Source organism: Gorilla gorilla, chromosome 7 (assembly GCF_029281585.2).
Source record: "Gorilla gorilla gorilla isolate KB3781 chromosome 7, NHGRI_mGorGor1-v2.1_pri, whole genome shotgun sequence".
Classification (NCBI taxonomy): Eukaryota; Metazoa; Chordata; class Mammalia; order Primates; family Hominidae; genus Gorilla; species Gorilla gorilla.
This window is the reverse complement of record NC_073231.2, coordinates 52232917-52247580: the sequence shown is the minus strand read 5'-3', so window position 1 is coordinate 52247580 and position 14664 is coordinate 52232917. Positions and strand designations below refer to the sequence as shown.

Genomic DNA, 14664 nt, shown 5'->3' with positions numbered 1-14664 from the left:
TCCAGTACAATAAATAAGGACTCCATACATTTTCATTTGATTCATGATCTGACTTAAGATGATAATCATTCATTTATTCATGTATCAAAAGCTCCTTAAATGCCTACTTCTTGCCAAGACTATTCTTGGTGTTGGATTCAGTAGAGAACTAAACAGATAGATATCTCTTATGGGGATTAAGTTAAGGTGAGGAGAGATAAATAATAGGCAAAATAATTTTATAATAAATTAGAAGGCAATTATGTGAAAGATATATAGGGAAACAAAAGAGAGCAAAGGATACCAATGAAGGGGCAGATGGAAGGTTGCAGATAATGAATGGGGTAGGGAGGAATCTTTACCTAAAAGGAGAGCAGGCCCTGAAAAGGTTGAGGGAGTTATGGAGATATCGGAGGAGCAGTGTCCCAGGCTCACTGGACTCTGAGGCTGGGAGCAGACATGGCATGCTCTCAGGATAGGAAGTTGGCCTGCATAGGTGGAGTGGAGCAAGTGAGGGGAACAGAAAAAGAGATGGAAACAGCAAGGAGGCCAGACTATGAAGGGCATGCCAGCTGTTGAAAGAGCTTTGCTTCCTAACCATGACATTGAACTGATGAATTACGGGATGTGCCTTCCATATTAAAAGGCTGTCTCTGACTGCTGTGTTAAATAGACTATTCTAGGACCAAGGGCAGAAGCCCAGTGATCAGTTAGAAAGCTACTTCTCCCAGGTGGGAGAGGATGGTGACTTGGCCTGGAGGGTAGCTGTGGAGATTATTTAGAAATAAAGCAATGTCAATGCTGTTTAATTTATGAAAATAGAGAGAACAGAATATTATTAAAGTTTCATTTCCTCTGATGAATGAGGAAGAGAGCAAGAAGCACAAAGTTAGAAATTTAGGTTATATTTATTCAAGAATTTTTCTGGCAGAGGGTATTATTTGATAAGGATAATATTATTTGAACAAATTGTGTGGTTTTCTGTGGATATGTATAGAATAGGATATATTTTCATTTACTTGAATAATGTGGGCATAGTTTTGCTGAAGGCAGAGAGAACTCTATTTTCGTGATATAACCTAATATGTTGTTTAAAGTTTTGCCTGAGGAACTGTAAGTTTATAGGAGTACTGTTTTCCATGGTTCTCCTATGACATTATTGGCAAATGGTCTGTTGAACAAGTAGGAGAAGAACCAATATCATAAGCTTGATAAAATACTTCCTTACTGCATATCTACTGTGAAAGATTTAACTTTGGAACACATACTAAATATAAAAAATAATTGAGACCGTGTAAGCAATAATAGTATGTAAATGTAGATGTCACTATAACAGATACAGGCATTCTGAATATATTTGGCAATACATTTTAATGTGTCTCTTCAAAGCTTAACCTCAACTTCTGAAAATAGTTCTCTAGTGAGGGGCTGGTTCCAATGCTGCACTATTGAACACTAAAAACAGTGAAGATAGGAATATAATTCTTATTTTAAGTTGATGCAGGAAATAAGAGAATTATTCTGTATTCAGAGGTCATCACGTCTTATTTAAGTGGTGTAAGAAAATGAAGCTTTATTATGCGTTGCATGTAGTTTGATCTTTCTGTTACTTAGATGCGGACAAGTCAGATTCACCAATTAATTCTGTATCACTGGGATGGAGACTAGTTGGCTGCATGCCTTTGAGGGAGGACTAAGTACAGAGATGGGGAAGCATGAAGGTGTAAAGACACCATTGGCTTTGAAGTCAAGAATTCCAGGTCCGAATCTTGGCTTCATTCTTATCTTTAAGCATGAGAACTATAGCTTTCCCTAACTCACAGGGTTAAGGGACTTAAATAAGATAATGTATTTGAAAGACTCTAACATTACATATGGCTATACTAGTATTCAGTAAGTATTTGAATTCATCCTTCTTACTTTATTACTTTGCATTCTTCTCAAAAGCTACATTTATAGCATCGCCTATAATCTCACTTTTGCATGAAAAGAATAATGAGATTCTGAAGAATTATGGCATGCCAAGCAAGTAGAAGTCAAATATCTTGATTAAAGACAGTTAATTTTCATTGAAGAAATAATTATTAATTATATATAACATGCTAAGTACTGAACCAAGTTCTAGGGATATCATGGTGTGCAAATTAAACAAGGCTTTTTTGCATTAGTGTCTAAGGCATGGAACTTAGACACTAATGAGAGATACAAGGAATTAAATGGGCAATTTGACCACTTCGTAATAAGGGAAATACGAGGTGCTTCACACAATCAGTGAAGGAGTAATAAACTAGCTAAATGGTAAGTTTGTCTATAATTAAATTTATTTTGTGGAAAATGTGCATCAGTTTAGGAGAATAATGTAATGACAGCAGGTCTTCTCCTTTTCAATGGTCATATGGGTCATTTTATAGTAGTTCATTATTAGGAGAATGAATATGTTTGAGTCCCCACTATCCTTATATGGGCCAGGCATTGTGCCTGGAGGTGTAGGTGCCATCATGGATGAGACACGCATGGTTCCTGTCTTCATGGAGCTGACAGCCTAGTTGGGAATAAGGAATTAGGAATCAATAATGAATGAGGAATGAATAATCAACAATCAATAAGAAATCAATATAAAAATAAAACTGTGATAAATCCTATGAAGGAAATAAGCAGATGCATAAAGAAAAAAGGCGAGGCAGCCCTTCAAGGGGTGACTGGTGGAGGATTCTCTGCAGAAGTAGCTTTTAAGCTGAGATCTGAAGCATAAAAAGACCCAACCCTGCAGAAAGTCAGGGAAGAGCAACCAAGGCAGAGGGAACTAACAGCTTCTTAGTCAAAGACTTATTTTGAAACTCACGGGCCCATTCAATGATTAGAGGCTATGTTTACAAGGATGGGATGGCACTGTTGAAACTCCTCTGTGGGATGAATCCCTCTATAGGATGCTATCAGAGACCTTTTCCTCTTGCAATATTGGTTTTGAAAGTTTTAAATATTATACAGTCCTAATTATCAAGTTTGTTTTTTATAGCTAATAAATTTCCACAAATAAAAGGCAACAATTTTCAACTCCACATTAGTATTATGCACTTTTTAAAAAGCCTTTATATTTTTAGAGCAGTTTTAGGTTCACAGCAAAATTGAGAGGAAGGTACAGAGATTTTCCATACCCCTGTCCCTACACATGCACAGCCTTCCCAACTATCAATAGCCCTCACGATAGAGGTACATTTCTTAAAATCAATGAACCTATATTAGCACATCAAAATCACTCAAAGTTCATAGTTTACATTAGGATTCACTCTTGGAGCTCTACGTTCCCTGGATCTGGACAAATGTGTAATGACATGTATCCACCATTATAGTATCATACAGAGTATTTTTACTGCCCTAAAATCCCATATGGTTTGCCTGTTCATTCCTCCTCCCTCCCACTCTGCACCCAACCCCTGGCATCCACTGATTTTCTCTACTTTCTCCATAGTTTTGCCTTTTTCAGAACATCATATAGTTGGGATCATACAGCAGGTAGCTTTTCAGATTGTCTTCTCTCACTTAGTAATATGCATTTAAGCTTCCTTCATGTCTTTTCATGGCTTGGTAGTTCATTTCTTTTTAGCACAGAAGAAAATTCCATTGGCTGGATGTACCACAGTTTATCCATTCAAAGGACGTCTTGGTTGCTTTTAAGTTTTGGCAATTATGAAGAGTGGCTATAAACACACATGTGCAGGTGTTTCTGTGGATATAAATTTTCAGCTCTTTTGGGTAGATACCAAGGACCATGATTCCTGGATCGTATGTTAAGAGCTTCTTAGTTTGGCAACAAAGTGCCAAACTGTTTTCCAGAGTGGCTATGTGCATGGAGACTGGTGAGAAATACAAAGGCATAAATGGGCAATTTAACCACTTTAGTGATAAGGAAACTACAAGGTACTCCCATATCTTATTATTTAATTAGTGAGAGAGGACTAAACTAGCTAAAGGATTAAATTTTATATCATGAAATTTATTTTGTGGAAAATCTGCATTTTTCCCTCCAGTGATGAATGAGTGCTCCTATCACTCCACATCCTTGTCAGCATTTGATGTTGTCAGTGTTCTGGATTTTGGCCCCTCTATGAGTGTATAGTGGTAGCTCAGTACAGTTTTAATTTGCATTTCCCTGATAACAAATGATAAGAGCATCATTTCATATGATTATTTGCCATCTCTATATCTTCTTGAAAGAGTTGTCTGTTGAGGTCTTTAGCCTATTTTTAAAATTGGTGATATGGTTTGGATGTGTGTCCTTACCCAAATCTCATGCTTAATTGTAATCCCCAATGTTGGAGGTGGGGCCTGGTGGAGGTGATTGGATCATGGGGGTGGATTTCTCATGAAGGATGTTGTGCCTTCCCCTTGGTACTGTCTTCATGATAATGAGTTCTCATGAGATCTGGTTGTTTAAAAGTGTGTAGCACGTCCCCACTTGCTCTCTTGCTCTTGCCATATGATGTGCCTGCTACCCCTTTCGTCTTCTGCCATGGTTATAGGTTTCCTGAGGCCTCCTCAGAAGCTGAGCAGATGTGAGCATCTTGCTTCCTGTACAGCCTGCAGAACCATGAACCAATTAAACCTCTTTTCTTTATAAATTACTCACTCAGACATTTTTATGGATTAACACACTTTGATTGTTTCCTTATTGTTGAGTTTGAAGAGTTATCTGTGTATTTTGGATGACAGTTTTTATCAGATGTGTCTTTTGCAAATATTTTCTCCCAGTCTGTTGCTTGTTTTCTCATTCTCTTGACAATGTCTTTTGCAGAACAGAAGTTTTACATTAGATGGGATATAGCTTATTATTTCTTTCATGGATTGTGCCTTTGGTGTTCTTTCTAAAAGTCATCAGTATTTTCAATGTCATCTAAGTATTCTCTTAAAAAATCTGGCAGGAATTGCATGGCTTTTCATTTTATATTTAAGTCTATAATTCATTTTGGGTTAATTTTTGTGGAGGATATAAGGTGAGTGTCTAGATTTATGTTTTTGCATGTAGATGCCCAGTTCTTCCAGAAACATTTGTTGAAAAGACTTATCTTTGCTCCATTGTATTATCTTTGCTCCTTTGTCAGAGATCAGTTGACTATATATATGTTGCACTGCTTCTGAGCTCTGTGTTCTATTTCATTGATCTATTTGTCTGTTCTTTGGCCAATACCATGCTGTCTTCATTACTGTAGTTTTATAGTAAGTCTTAAATTAAAGGAGTATCAGTTTTCCAACTTTGTTCTTCTTTTTCTATGTTATGTTGGCTATTTTGGGTCCTTTGCCTTTTCATATAAACTTTATAATTAGTTTGTCAATATCCAAGAAATAACCTGTTGGGATTTTACTTGGTGTTTCACTGACATTGTGGATCAAGCTGGGAAGAAATGACACCTTGACAATAGTGAGTCTTCCTATCCATGAACATAAAATGTCTTTCCATTTACTGAGTTCTTAAAAATTTTTTTCATCAGTTTTTTAGTTTTCCTTATATAGATCTTGTAATATTTTATTAGAGTTATACCTAAGTATTTTATTTTGGGGAGGTGCTAATATAAATGGTATTATGTTGTTAATTTCAAATTCCACTTATTCACCGCTGGTATATAAGAAAGGAATTGACTTTTTTATATTAACCTGTATCCTGCAACCTGGCTATAATTGCTTATTAGTTCCAGGAGCATTTTTTTGTTGATATTTTCCTTTCCCAATCATTATAGTTTCTTTTCTCTTGTCTTGTTTTATTGCAATAGCTAGGACTTCCAGTATGATGTTGAGAGGAGTGGTAATGGGCTGGGTGTGGTGGCTTATGCCTGTAATCTCAACACTTTGGGAGGCCAAGGCTGGAGGATCACTTGAGCCCAGGAGTTTTACTGCTCTTAGTTTGAACTTCACTTTAAATTAATATGCTTTATAATTTTCATTAAGTTTTAGTTCCTTGATTCCTAATATAACATCTTTATTTGTTCTATGTTAGTTCTATAATATGAAACTCCAACTGTTGTATCATTATCACTATTTTTCTTTCAATAACATTATCCATTTGTTAGCATAGAGGTTGCCTATATTAATGCCAAAGATGAAGGGTATGGAATTTAACACAAATTAAAATATATATGTGAGACAGTGTGTGAAAAGGGGAACTAGAGGATACGGATATTTAGTAGGTATAAATCTGTATTTTCTTTAGTGTCCATAGTTCTTTTAGTCTTTATTTTAGAAATCAGAAAAAAAAAGATTTTCCCAATTATTCAAATGCTATTAATTTTCAACCCTTTGGGTGAGAAACCTGTTCATTCTCTTTTCTAAATCGAATGCTTCATGTCTTCATTTAAAAAATAGTAACAAAAATAAAATAAGTACTTTATATGGCATAAAGGAGATAAATAGATATTAATGTCATGTTTCCCATATTGGTATGCAGAATTAAATAGATAGATTTAATAAGGAGCCTGGAATCTGTGATCATAAATGCCATTTAACCTTGAACTCTACTTTTATATGCAGTTTTATTTCAAGAAGCAGGTCAGAAGTTATAAATACTGAGTGAGGAACATGTATTAAATGCCGATTACATTTGTTTGTCCTTAATTTTTAACTGGTTATTATGACTATTAAGCCTTTTAGGATGATTTTACATTCTTTTCTAATGAGACAGAAATATTTGTCATGGATAAGTATCATAAAATGGAGAGGATTTATGGTAGCATTGTGAAATACTCCGACTGAAATTTAGTTTTCAAGTTGATTGGTTTTTTTTAAGTAATTAAATTTAGGATCTTTGAAAATAGCTACAAGACTTGGGACAATTTTTAATGACTGTGGGGCATCAACAAAGGATAATATATTTCCGATCTGGTGCTCAGGGAATAGAGCTTGCAGAACCCATGCTAATTTTGATAGTGGTTGCTGTGTACTCAATTTCTTGCACACTGCTTAAGAAGTATACCCCAAGGACTCATTCTGACTAAAATGTGAATGAAGCAGCTGCCCTGGGAGATTTTGATTCCAAACCATGTGTAGCTAAACACCTCATTTAGTTAAGTGAGACATCTGATATGTCAAAGTGTAACAAAGTTTCCTATTATGGAATTTTTATAATATAGTAACACATCCATTGCTTTAACTAATGAGAACTGATTTAATAGTTTCACTGAATAGCACTGTATGTCGAATCCCAACTTGATAAACATGATCACGTTTAATATATTGGTGTCGAGTAATTCTCAGGATTCTTCCTGAAAGTTAACAAAAGTACCATCTAGCATATCCTTATTTTAGGAAGTAATATACTATTAAATATCATTTTAGATGTTCCTCTTACATATCAAGCAGAAGGAAGTCGGCAAGCTCTGAAAGTTTACTTCTACATTGATAGTTATCATTTTGAACAACTTCCTCAACGGCTGAAAAATGGAGGAGGGTTTAAAATTCATCCTGTTCTTTTTGCACAAGGTAAACTGTTTTTCTTTTGATGGCTGCTATACTTAAATTATTTTATCTTTATTAATGCCTTTATAAATGTGATTTTAACAGTTGGGATTTTTAAATTAATTTGAAAATATTATTTAGCTAATATATTTGCTTCTGGGAATGTTTATTAAGGAAATAATGCATGATTTAAATATTTACCAAGTACAGTTGCAGCAGTATTTATAATGGAGAAATAAGACATGAGTGGTGTAGATAAAGATAAAATAATTTGGGTTAAATAAACTGCTTAAGTAAGTTAAATTATGGTAAAATCATTACAGTTTCATGGTTAAAATATTTTATGAGATAGAAAAAGTTAATATATGCATGCAGATTATTAAACAGAATTTATACTTTAGTCTCAATTATATCACACATGTATGTCTATACCTACATATATGTATGTTAAATGTTTTCAGTATCAATGGGTGGTTAAATTGATGCTTTTAAAATTCTTTATGTCAACGTTTCTTTTTGGTCAGAAAATATATATTCCTTTGTGATTTTGTTTTTTCCAAGCGTGACTATCAACATCTGCAGCAGAATAAATTAAGTTTAGCATGAGCAGAAAATTCTTGTAGTGAACTCTGTTTCTGAGGGAAGGTCTTGAATCTTTCTTATTTTGGGGTCATAAAATGCTACCTAAAAAAGATCAGAAGTCTTGATTATTGTGGCGTGTCCTCTAGTCTATTATTTCCCTCCACATTCTAAAAAAAATGTGTGTCATGTCACAAGATCGTATCAGTTTCTCTGAATGATACCATAGGGAATTTTATTTTTTTCTTCTTTTGAGTTTTCAAGAACTACATTGGTTTTGCTGTGGAATTTCAATGCTCTAATAAAAAATGAGAAGAGTAGAGGGAATAAAATCTATCTATCTATGTAACTAAAGAATGGACAGGCATATGAAATCTAAATTCACTACTAAATGAAAATTTTGCATTATACCATGATATGGTTTGGCTGTGTCCCCACCCAAATCTCATCTTGAATTCCCGTGTGTTGTGGGAGGGACCTGGTGGGAGGTAATTGAATAATGGGGGCGGGTCTTTCCCATGCTGTTCTTGTGATAGTGAATAAGTCTCACGAGATCTGATAGCTTTAAAAATGGAAGTTTCCATGCACAAGCCCTCTCCTCTTATCTGCCACCATGTGAGACTTGCCTTTCACCTTCCACTATGATTGTGAGGCCTCCACAGCCATGGGGAACTGTAAGTCCATTAGACCTCTTTCTTTTGTAAATTGCCCAGTCTTGGATATGTCTTTATCAGCGGCATGAAAACAGACTAATACATACCACGTGCATATTATTTTAAAACCCTGAATTCAATTACCATAGTTTAAAAACTGTGAGTACCTCAAACATACTTGGCAGGAATACATTTTAACAGATGAAGATTGCAGTGAAGAGATGATTTTAGGAGTTACTAGAAGGTATTTTCATTTCTCTTTGGAGGACTGTGATTTATAGACAGGGTCAGTGTAGGTAATCCAGATTCTATAATGAAAAGGAAGAAGAAAAAAAAAAGAAGCAATGGGCAAAAATGGACCTTTGGAGACAAGTTAGAAGAATAATTTAATCTAAAATATGTTGGGCTAGTTGCGGTGGCTCACGCATGTAATCCTAGCACTTTGGGAGGCTGAGACAGGTGAATCACCTGAGGTCAGGAGTTAGAGACAAGCCCAGGCAACATGGTGGAAACCTGTGTCTACTAAAAATACAAAAATTAGCCAGGTGTGTTGGTATGCGCCTGTAATCCCAGCTACTCGGGAGGCTGAGGCACAAGAATTGCTTGAACCTGGGAGGCAGAAGTTGCAGTGAGCCGAGATCATGCCACTGCACTCCAGCCTGGGCAATAGGGTGAGACTCTGCTTCAATAAATAAATAAATAAATAGCCATTACAGGGATAGATAGTTTGAGAAGATAGGGATGGACGTTGGTCTGTAATGTTAACTTTTACAGGGTTTAGCCAGGACTTACAATTGTTAAAGACTCTTTTCCTTTATTTCTCTCTTTTCCTTTATTTCTCTCTTCTTAAAAATTTTGTCTTTGAAATTCTTACTGAGATGACAGATGGCACTAAGCATCTTTAAAAAAATTATTGCATCTATGACACATCAGCCATAAATAGCTGAATAATCATATCCAACAGCAAATGTACACATAGGCAAAAAATTATTTTGCAAGCAACCTCTATTTTATAACTTTGGCAAAAGCCAATTTAAAAATAATCCCTAAATATGTATTATTTCAGTGAATATACTATAGCTTTTAAAATGTAATTTAAAGAAAAGCTATAGCAAACATTACGTTTTGGTATGCTCACAGCAGCAAAATATGAAAAATGATTTGAATAAGTAACAGTAGAAATACTTCTGCAGTTGAGGTCACAGATAGGTAAACAAGATGGAAAACATTCTGTACCATTAAAAATCTGTCAGTGATAAAGTTGTTTATTTAAGGGGGGTGCAGAAGTTCTTCTGCCTTTATAAAACTCCCATGAGGAATCATTAGTAGCTTAGTATTCATAGATTGAGAGAAGTACAGGAAAATCAGACCTAGTTTGAGTAGAGATTACCATCTGGTAATTGAAGGCAGTGGTAAATGAAAGAGATTCCAAATGCCATCTCTTCCTGGAATGAAAGTTTATTTAAAGCATTTTAGTTTTGTATATACATGACTCTTTGCTAGCAAATAAAAAAATAGAAGGAATGGATGAATTTGAAATTTTCCTAGGAAATTTACTAAAGTCAACCCTCCTAAAGTTGTCTGTGGTACCATATACTTAGAGTAGAACAGGAAGCAAATGTGTCACCCCTTTCTCATTTTCCTTGCCTCCATGGATCACTGGGAAAAGGAGGGCACAGTAGTTGATGGGGCATCCTGCAGAGAAGGGACCAGCTATTAGATCAGGAATTTCAGGGTTGGAAGTGAGCAGGGTTGGCGGCCAATGTGTATTGCTGAAGGCAAGAACTGCGGAAGAACAGGAACCTAGGCAGACAAAAGTGATACAGATTTTCAAGGTAAGGAACACAGAAACAGCTGGTCGGGAAAGTAAGTGCAAAGCATAACCAACCAAACTGCTAGAATGTGCCAATCACACTAAAACAATCTTCTGGCTGGTATTCCTAAGTGCTTCCTACAGGGCAGGGAATGCTGTTGGGATCCCTCAGCCCTTGGTGAGATAAAGCAAGCAACTATAAGTTGGCAGAAAATGAGAGTACAAAGAGGATAAATATTCAGGGCCACTTCTCTACACGCTCCCCACTGACTAAATTTCCTGATCTGTCAGTGGTTTTCAGTACTTAGCTGCACATTAACGATCTTGGAAAGGTTTTAGAGAATACCAAGGCTCTGCCCCATGCAAAATCAATTAAGGAAGAATCTCTGAGAAGTGGAGCCCAAATACCAGGATATTTTAGAAGCTTTCCAGGTGATTCTGGAGTCCACCAAAAGTGAGAAACCATTCTAGGTCTGTGTGGATTATGAAACGCTGTGCAATTATCCAGCTAATCTTTATTTAATTAGACTAATTCATCTTACAAATGTTCAGCATGTCTAGATTCTAGGGAGCTGAAGCAAAGGGTCCAGGAACAATGTAAAATATTTCTGCATTGTTAGGTTGTTAGGATGCAGGCTGTCCTTAGGAGGAGGTGTGATCCTAGTGGGATAGTTTTCTCCAGCAAAGGCTGGAGAGTGAACAGCTGAGAGATGTCTGCTGCGGCTATCACAGCAGCCGGGCAATGAGCCCATCATTTCTGAGAGAGGATCTGAGCCAGTGGCTCTTTGAGCATCCTCTGTAGTCCATGCTTTGCACCTGTCAGACCCATGTCTTTGTGTAGGGACTGGGAGAGGCTTTTCCAGGACTCCCCTGGGCCTCCTTTCTGGATGGGGGAGGGGATAATTTAGGAGAGAAAAATTAAAAGGATTCGCTATAGCCCTTGCAGCCCCAGCTTGTCTACAGCTGCCACAGTCTCATTTTCCCTCTTCTGCTATCCATTGTAGATTAGCCTCACCCTCTGTCTGAACCTCTGCTGGTCTCTGTGGCTAATCTGTGGCATGACCAATACCTTCATCCCTAAGGGGCTTGATCCTCTGATTACTCTACCCTTCTCAGACCAGAATTGCTGCAGTTGTCCATTTATCATCAAATTTGTGCAAGGAAGTACTAAGAGGGACTCCAATAGATACCTGGGTGCCAAACGTATTCCTTCTGGCTCCCATTGTGTAACAATAGCCCTACCTGCTTCTGATGATTAGGGTGGAGCAGCTTTTCCGAGGTGGCGATTGATCTTCTTGGCTGTGGGTGCCTTGGAAACCCACAGACCAAGTGTTTCAGGGATTGGAAGCTCACATTACCCAAGTGAGTCATTGGAAATGATGCGTGCATTTCCCATTGCTGCCCTAGCAAGTTACCACAAGCTCGGTGGCTTAAAACAACAGAAATGTATTCTGCCACAGTTCTGAAGGTCAGAAGTTGGAAATCAGGATGTTGTCAGGCCATGCCTCCTCCTTCCTCTTTTGGCCTTTGGTGTCTTCCAGCAGTCCTTGGCATTCCTTGGTTTGTGGCAGCATAACTACAATCTCTGCCCCTATCCTCACACGGTCTTCTTCCCTCTGTGTGTGTCTGTCTCTGTGTTTCTACATACAAATTGCCCTCTTCTTATAGGGGCACCAATCATTGGATTTGGGCCTATCATAATTCAGTAGGACCTCATTTTTAATTTGGCTACATCTGCAAAAACCCTATTTCAAAATAAGGTCAAGCTGAATGTGATGGCTCACACTTGTAATCCCAGAACTTTCTGAGGCCAAGATGGAAGGATCACTTGAGTGCAGGAACTTGAGACCAGCCTGGGCAACATAGTGAGACCTCATCTCTTAAAAAAAAAAAATTAGCTGGTTCTGGTGGCACATACCTGTAGTCCTACCTATTCAGGAGACTGAGGTGGAAGGATCACTTGAGTCTAAGAGGCCGAGGCTGTAGTGAATTATGATAGCACTACTGCACACCAACCTGGGCAACAGAGTGGGACCCTATCTCAAAACAAACAAAACCAAAAATAAGGCCACATTTGTAGGCCCCAAGGGGTTAGGACTTTGTCATATCTTTTTGTGGGCACATACAAACCTCGACAGATGTTAAGCACGGTCATTTCTGCTTTCACCCTTGGTTCCTGGACCCGGGTATTCTACCTCTCAGGAATGTGGCATCATATACAGGTCTTCGAATATATATAGTGAATATAAAGTGTCCTGAAGTATAGCATCCCTTCCTTGTAAAGTGTTGTTAAATACTTATTTCCTGGGTCTCCTGATGGTAGTTTGCCTTAAACCAAATAGGATATGTGATGCTGGTCTTTTCTCTGCCAGCATGCTCTTGAGTATTCTCGTTTTTTTACCTCCTATGAAAAAAAAAAAAGCTGCCACCCAAACCAACCACCCCTAAGTCTTACCTCTTGACAAGGTATCTTTCTTTGCTCTGAGAATAATAAAAATCACATAGAAACTTGAGTGCTTTCTCTTTTAAATGAAAGGGAACGTTTTGTTATAAACATTGTCATTTTCTAAGTGCCCTTTATTCAATTTTTTTTTCCTCCTAAACTCTTCTTAAGGCTCTTTAAAAGATAAATCTTGGCCAGGCGTGGTGGCTCACGCCTGTAATCCCAGCACTTTGGGAGGCTGAGGTGGGTGGATCACGAGGTCAGGAAATCGTAGCCATCCTGGCTAACACGGTGAAACCCCGTCTCTACTAAAAATACAAAAAATTAGCCAGGCGTGGTGGCGGGCACTTGTAGTCCCAGCTACTGGGGAGGCTGAGGCAGGAGAATGGTGTGAACCCGGGAGGCGGGTGAGTCGAGATCACGCCACTGCACTCCAGCCTGGGTGACAGAGCGAGACTCCCTCTCAAAAAAAAAAAAAAAAAGATAAATCTTTTAGTTTTCCATTTGAGTTTTACACAATATTTATAATTGAAACAATATAGCTTTTTTACAAAAGAAGAAGTCGTTTCCAGGATGGAGATTTCCAAAATGTTAGGAGTCTGTGTGAAGGTGTAAACCCACCTCTCTTCAGACAGCACGGTTCCAATCAGCCTAGTTGTGCCAACTCCTATTGGAGGAGGATGGGAGGTTTCACGACGACTCAATGGCCAATTAAATGCTTTCAAATTCATAGTTTATTGTAAGGATTTCACACAGCAAAAATCATGCAAATATACTCAATGCACACAGGCAGACATAAAAGAGAGGGGGAACAAACCATGGTGAGTAGCTCAGGAGGCCCGCAGGCTGACTGAGGCACAAGGAAGGCCTGGATTTCCCTGGAAACACTGACCAGCAAGGGGATGGGGGTCCCTGCTCGTCTCCTGGCAGAGCTTCTAGCAGCCACTACCAATGGCGAGGAGGCCTCAGAGTTCTCCTGGCAAAGCTTCTGCAGGCATCTCAACTATTGTCAGTTTCTTGCTGTTTTTATGGCTCTCCACAGGAGTGTGTCCGTAGTCATCATCTCAGCCCCTTTGGCTTCACTTTCCTGTGGTGTCTCTGAGGTGCCTGGCCACGGGAGGTGTCATCTTATCACCTCAGTCCACCGTACATATGCTTATCACTTTGAAGGGTCAGCAGTTTCACTGTGGGCTGAGTGACTTGTCATAAATGACTCCATTTCAAGACATTTAGAATCACAAAACATTATTATGTATCACACGGCCATTCTCACATGTCATAATGGGATCAACAAATCTTGCTTCTCTCCCAATAACTGGGACCAATTCTGAGGAATTATGACCCATGGTGACCATTTCTGGGGAATTCTCACAGTGCATGTGCTGTGTCTTATTTAACCAAACAAGTGTGCTATCAAAAGAGAATGTTAGCAGACTGACACTGTTCTTAAAATTATTCTTCAGAGATTCTATGTTTTTCCTGATTAATCCCTTTCTTGGGAAAGCCTTGAAAGGTATTTTGAGTAAGTGGAAATGTAGCCCACTTCAGTCTAAGAATAATTTAATCTTTAATTTTCTCTAACATTCATTAGGTTTTCCTTTTTTGCTGACTACCTAAATTTAATGGAATGTTTTTCTTCCTCTACTTGAAAAGTAGTAGAAGTAAATAAACTAAATATTCAACCAAGTATGTTGATACTGCTTTTGAGAAATATATTATTTTATGGATGAGAACTAAGGAAATTAGACAAGGAA

General features: G+C 37.8%; 1 protein-coding gene across 1 annotated transcript in view; it reads left to right on the top strand.

The window, feature by feature from the left end:
- Window positions 1–14664, top strand: part of PREX2 (phosphatidylinositol-3,4,5-trisphosphate dependent Rac exchange factor 2) — a 285220-nt gene that overhangs the window by 186943 nt on the left and 83613 nt on the right. Inside the window, exon 34 of the mRNA XM_019032811.4 lies at window positions 7303–7446. Within this exon, the coding sequence (XP_018888356.4) occupies window positions 7303–7446 (144 nt within the window). The remainder of the gene's footprint in view (window positions 1–7302; window positions 7447–14664) is intronic.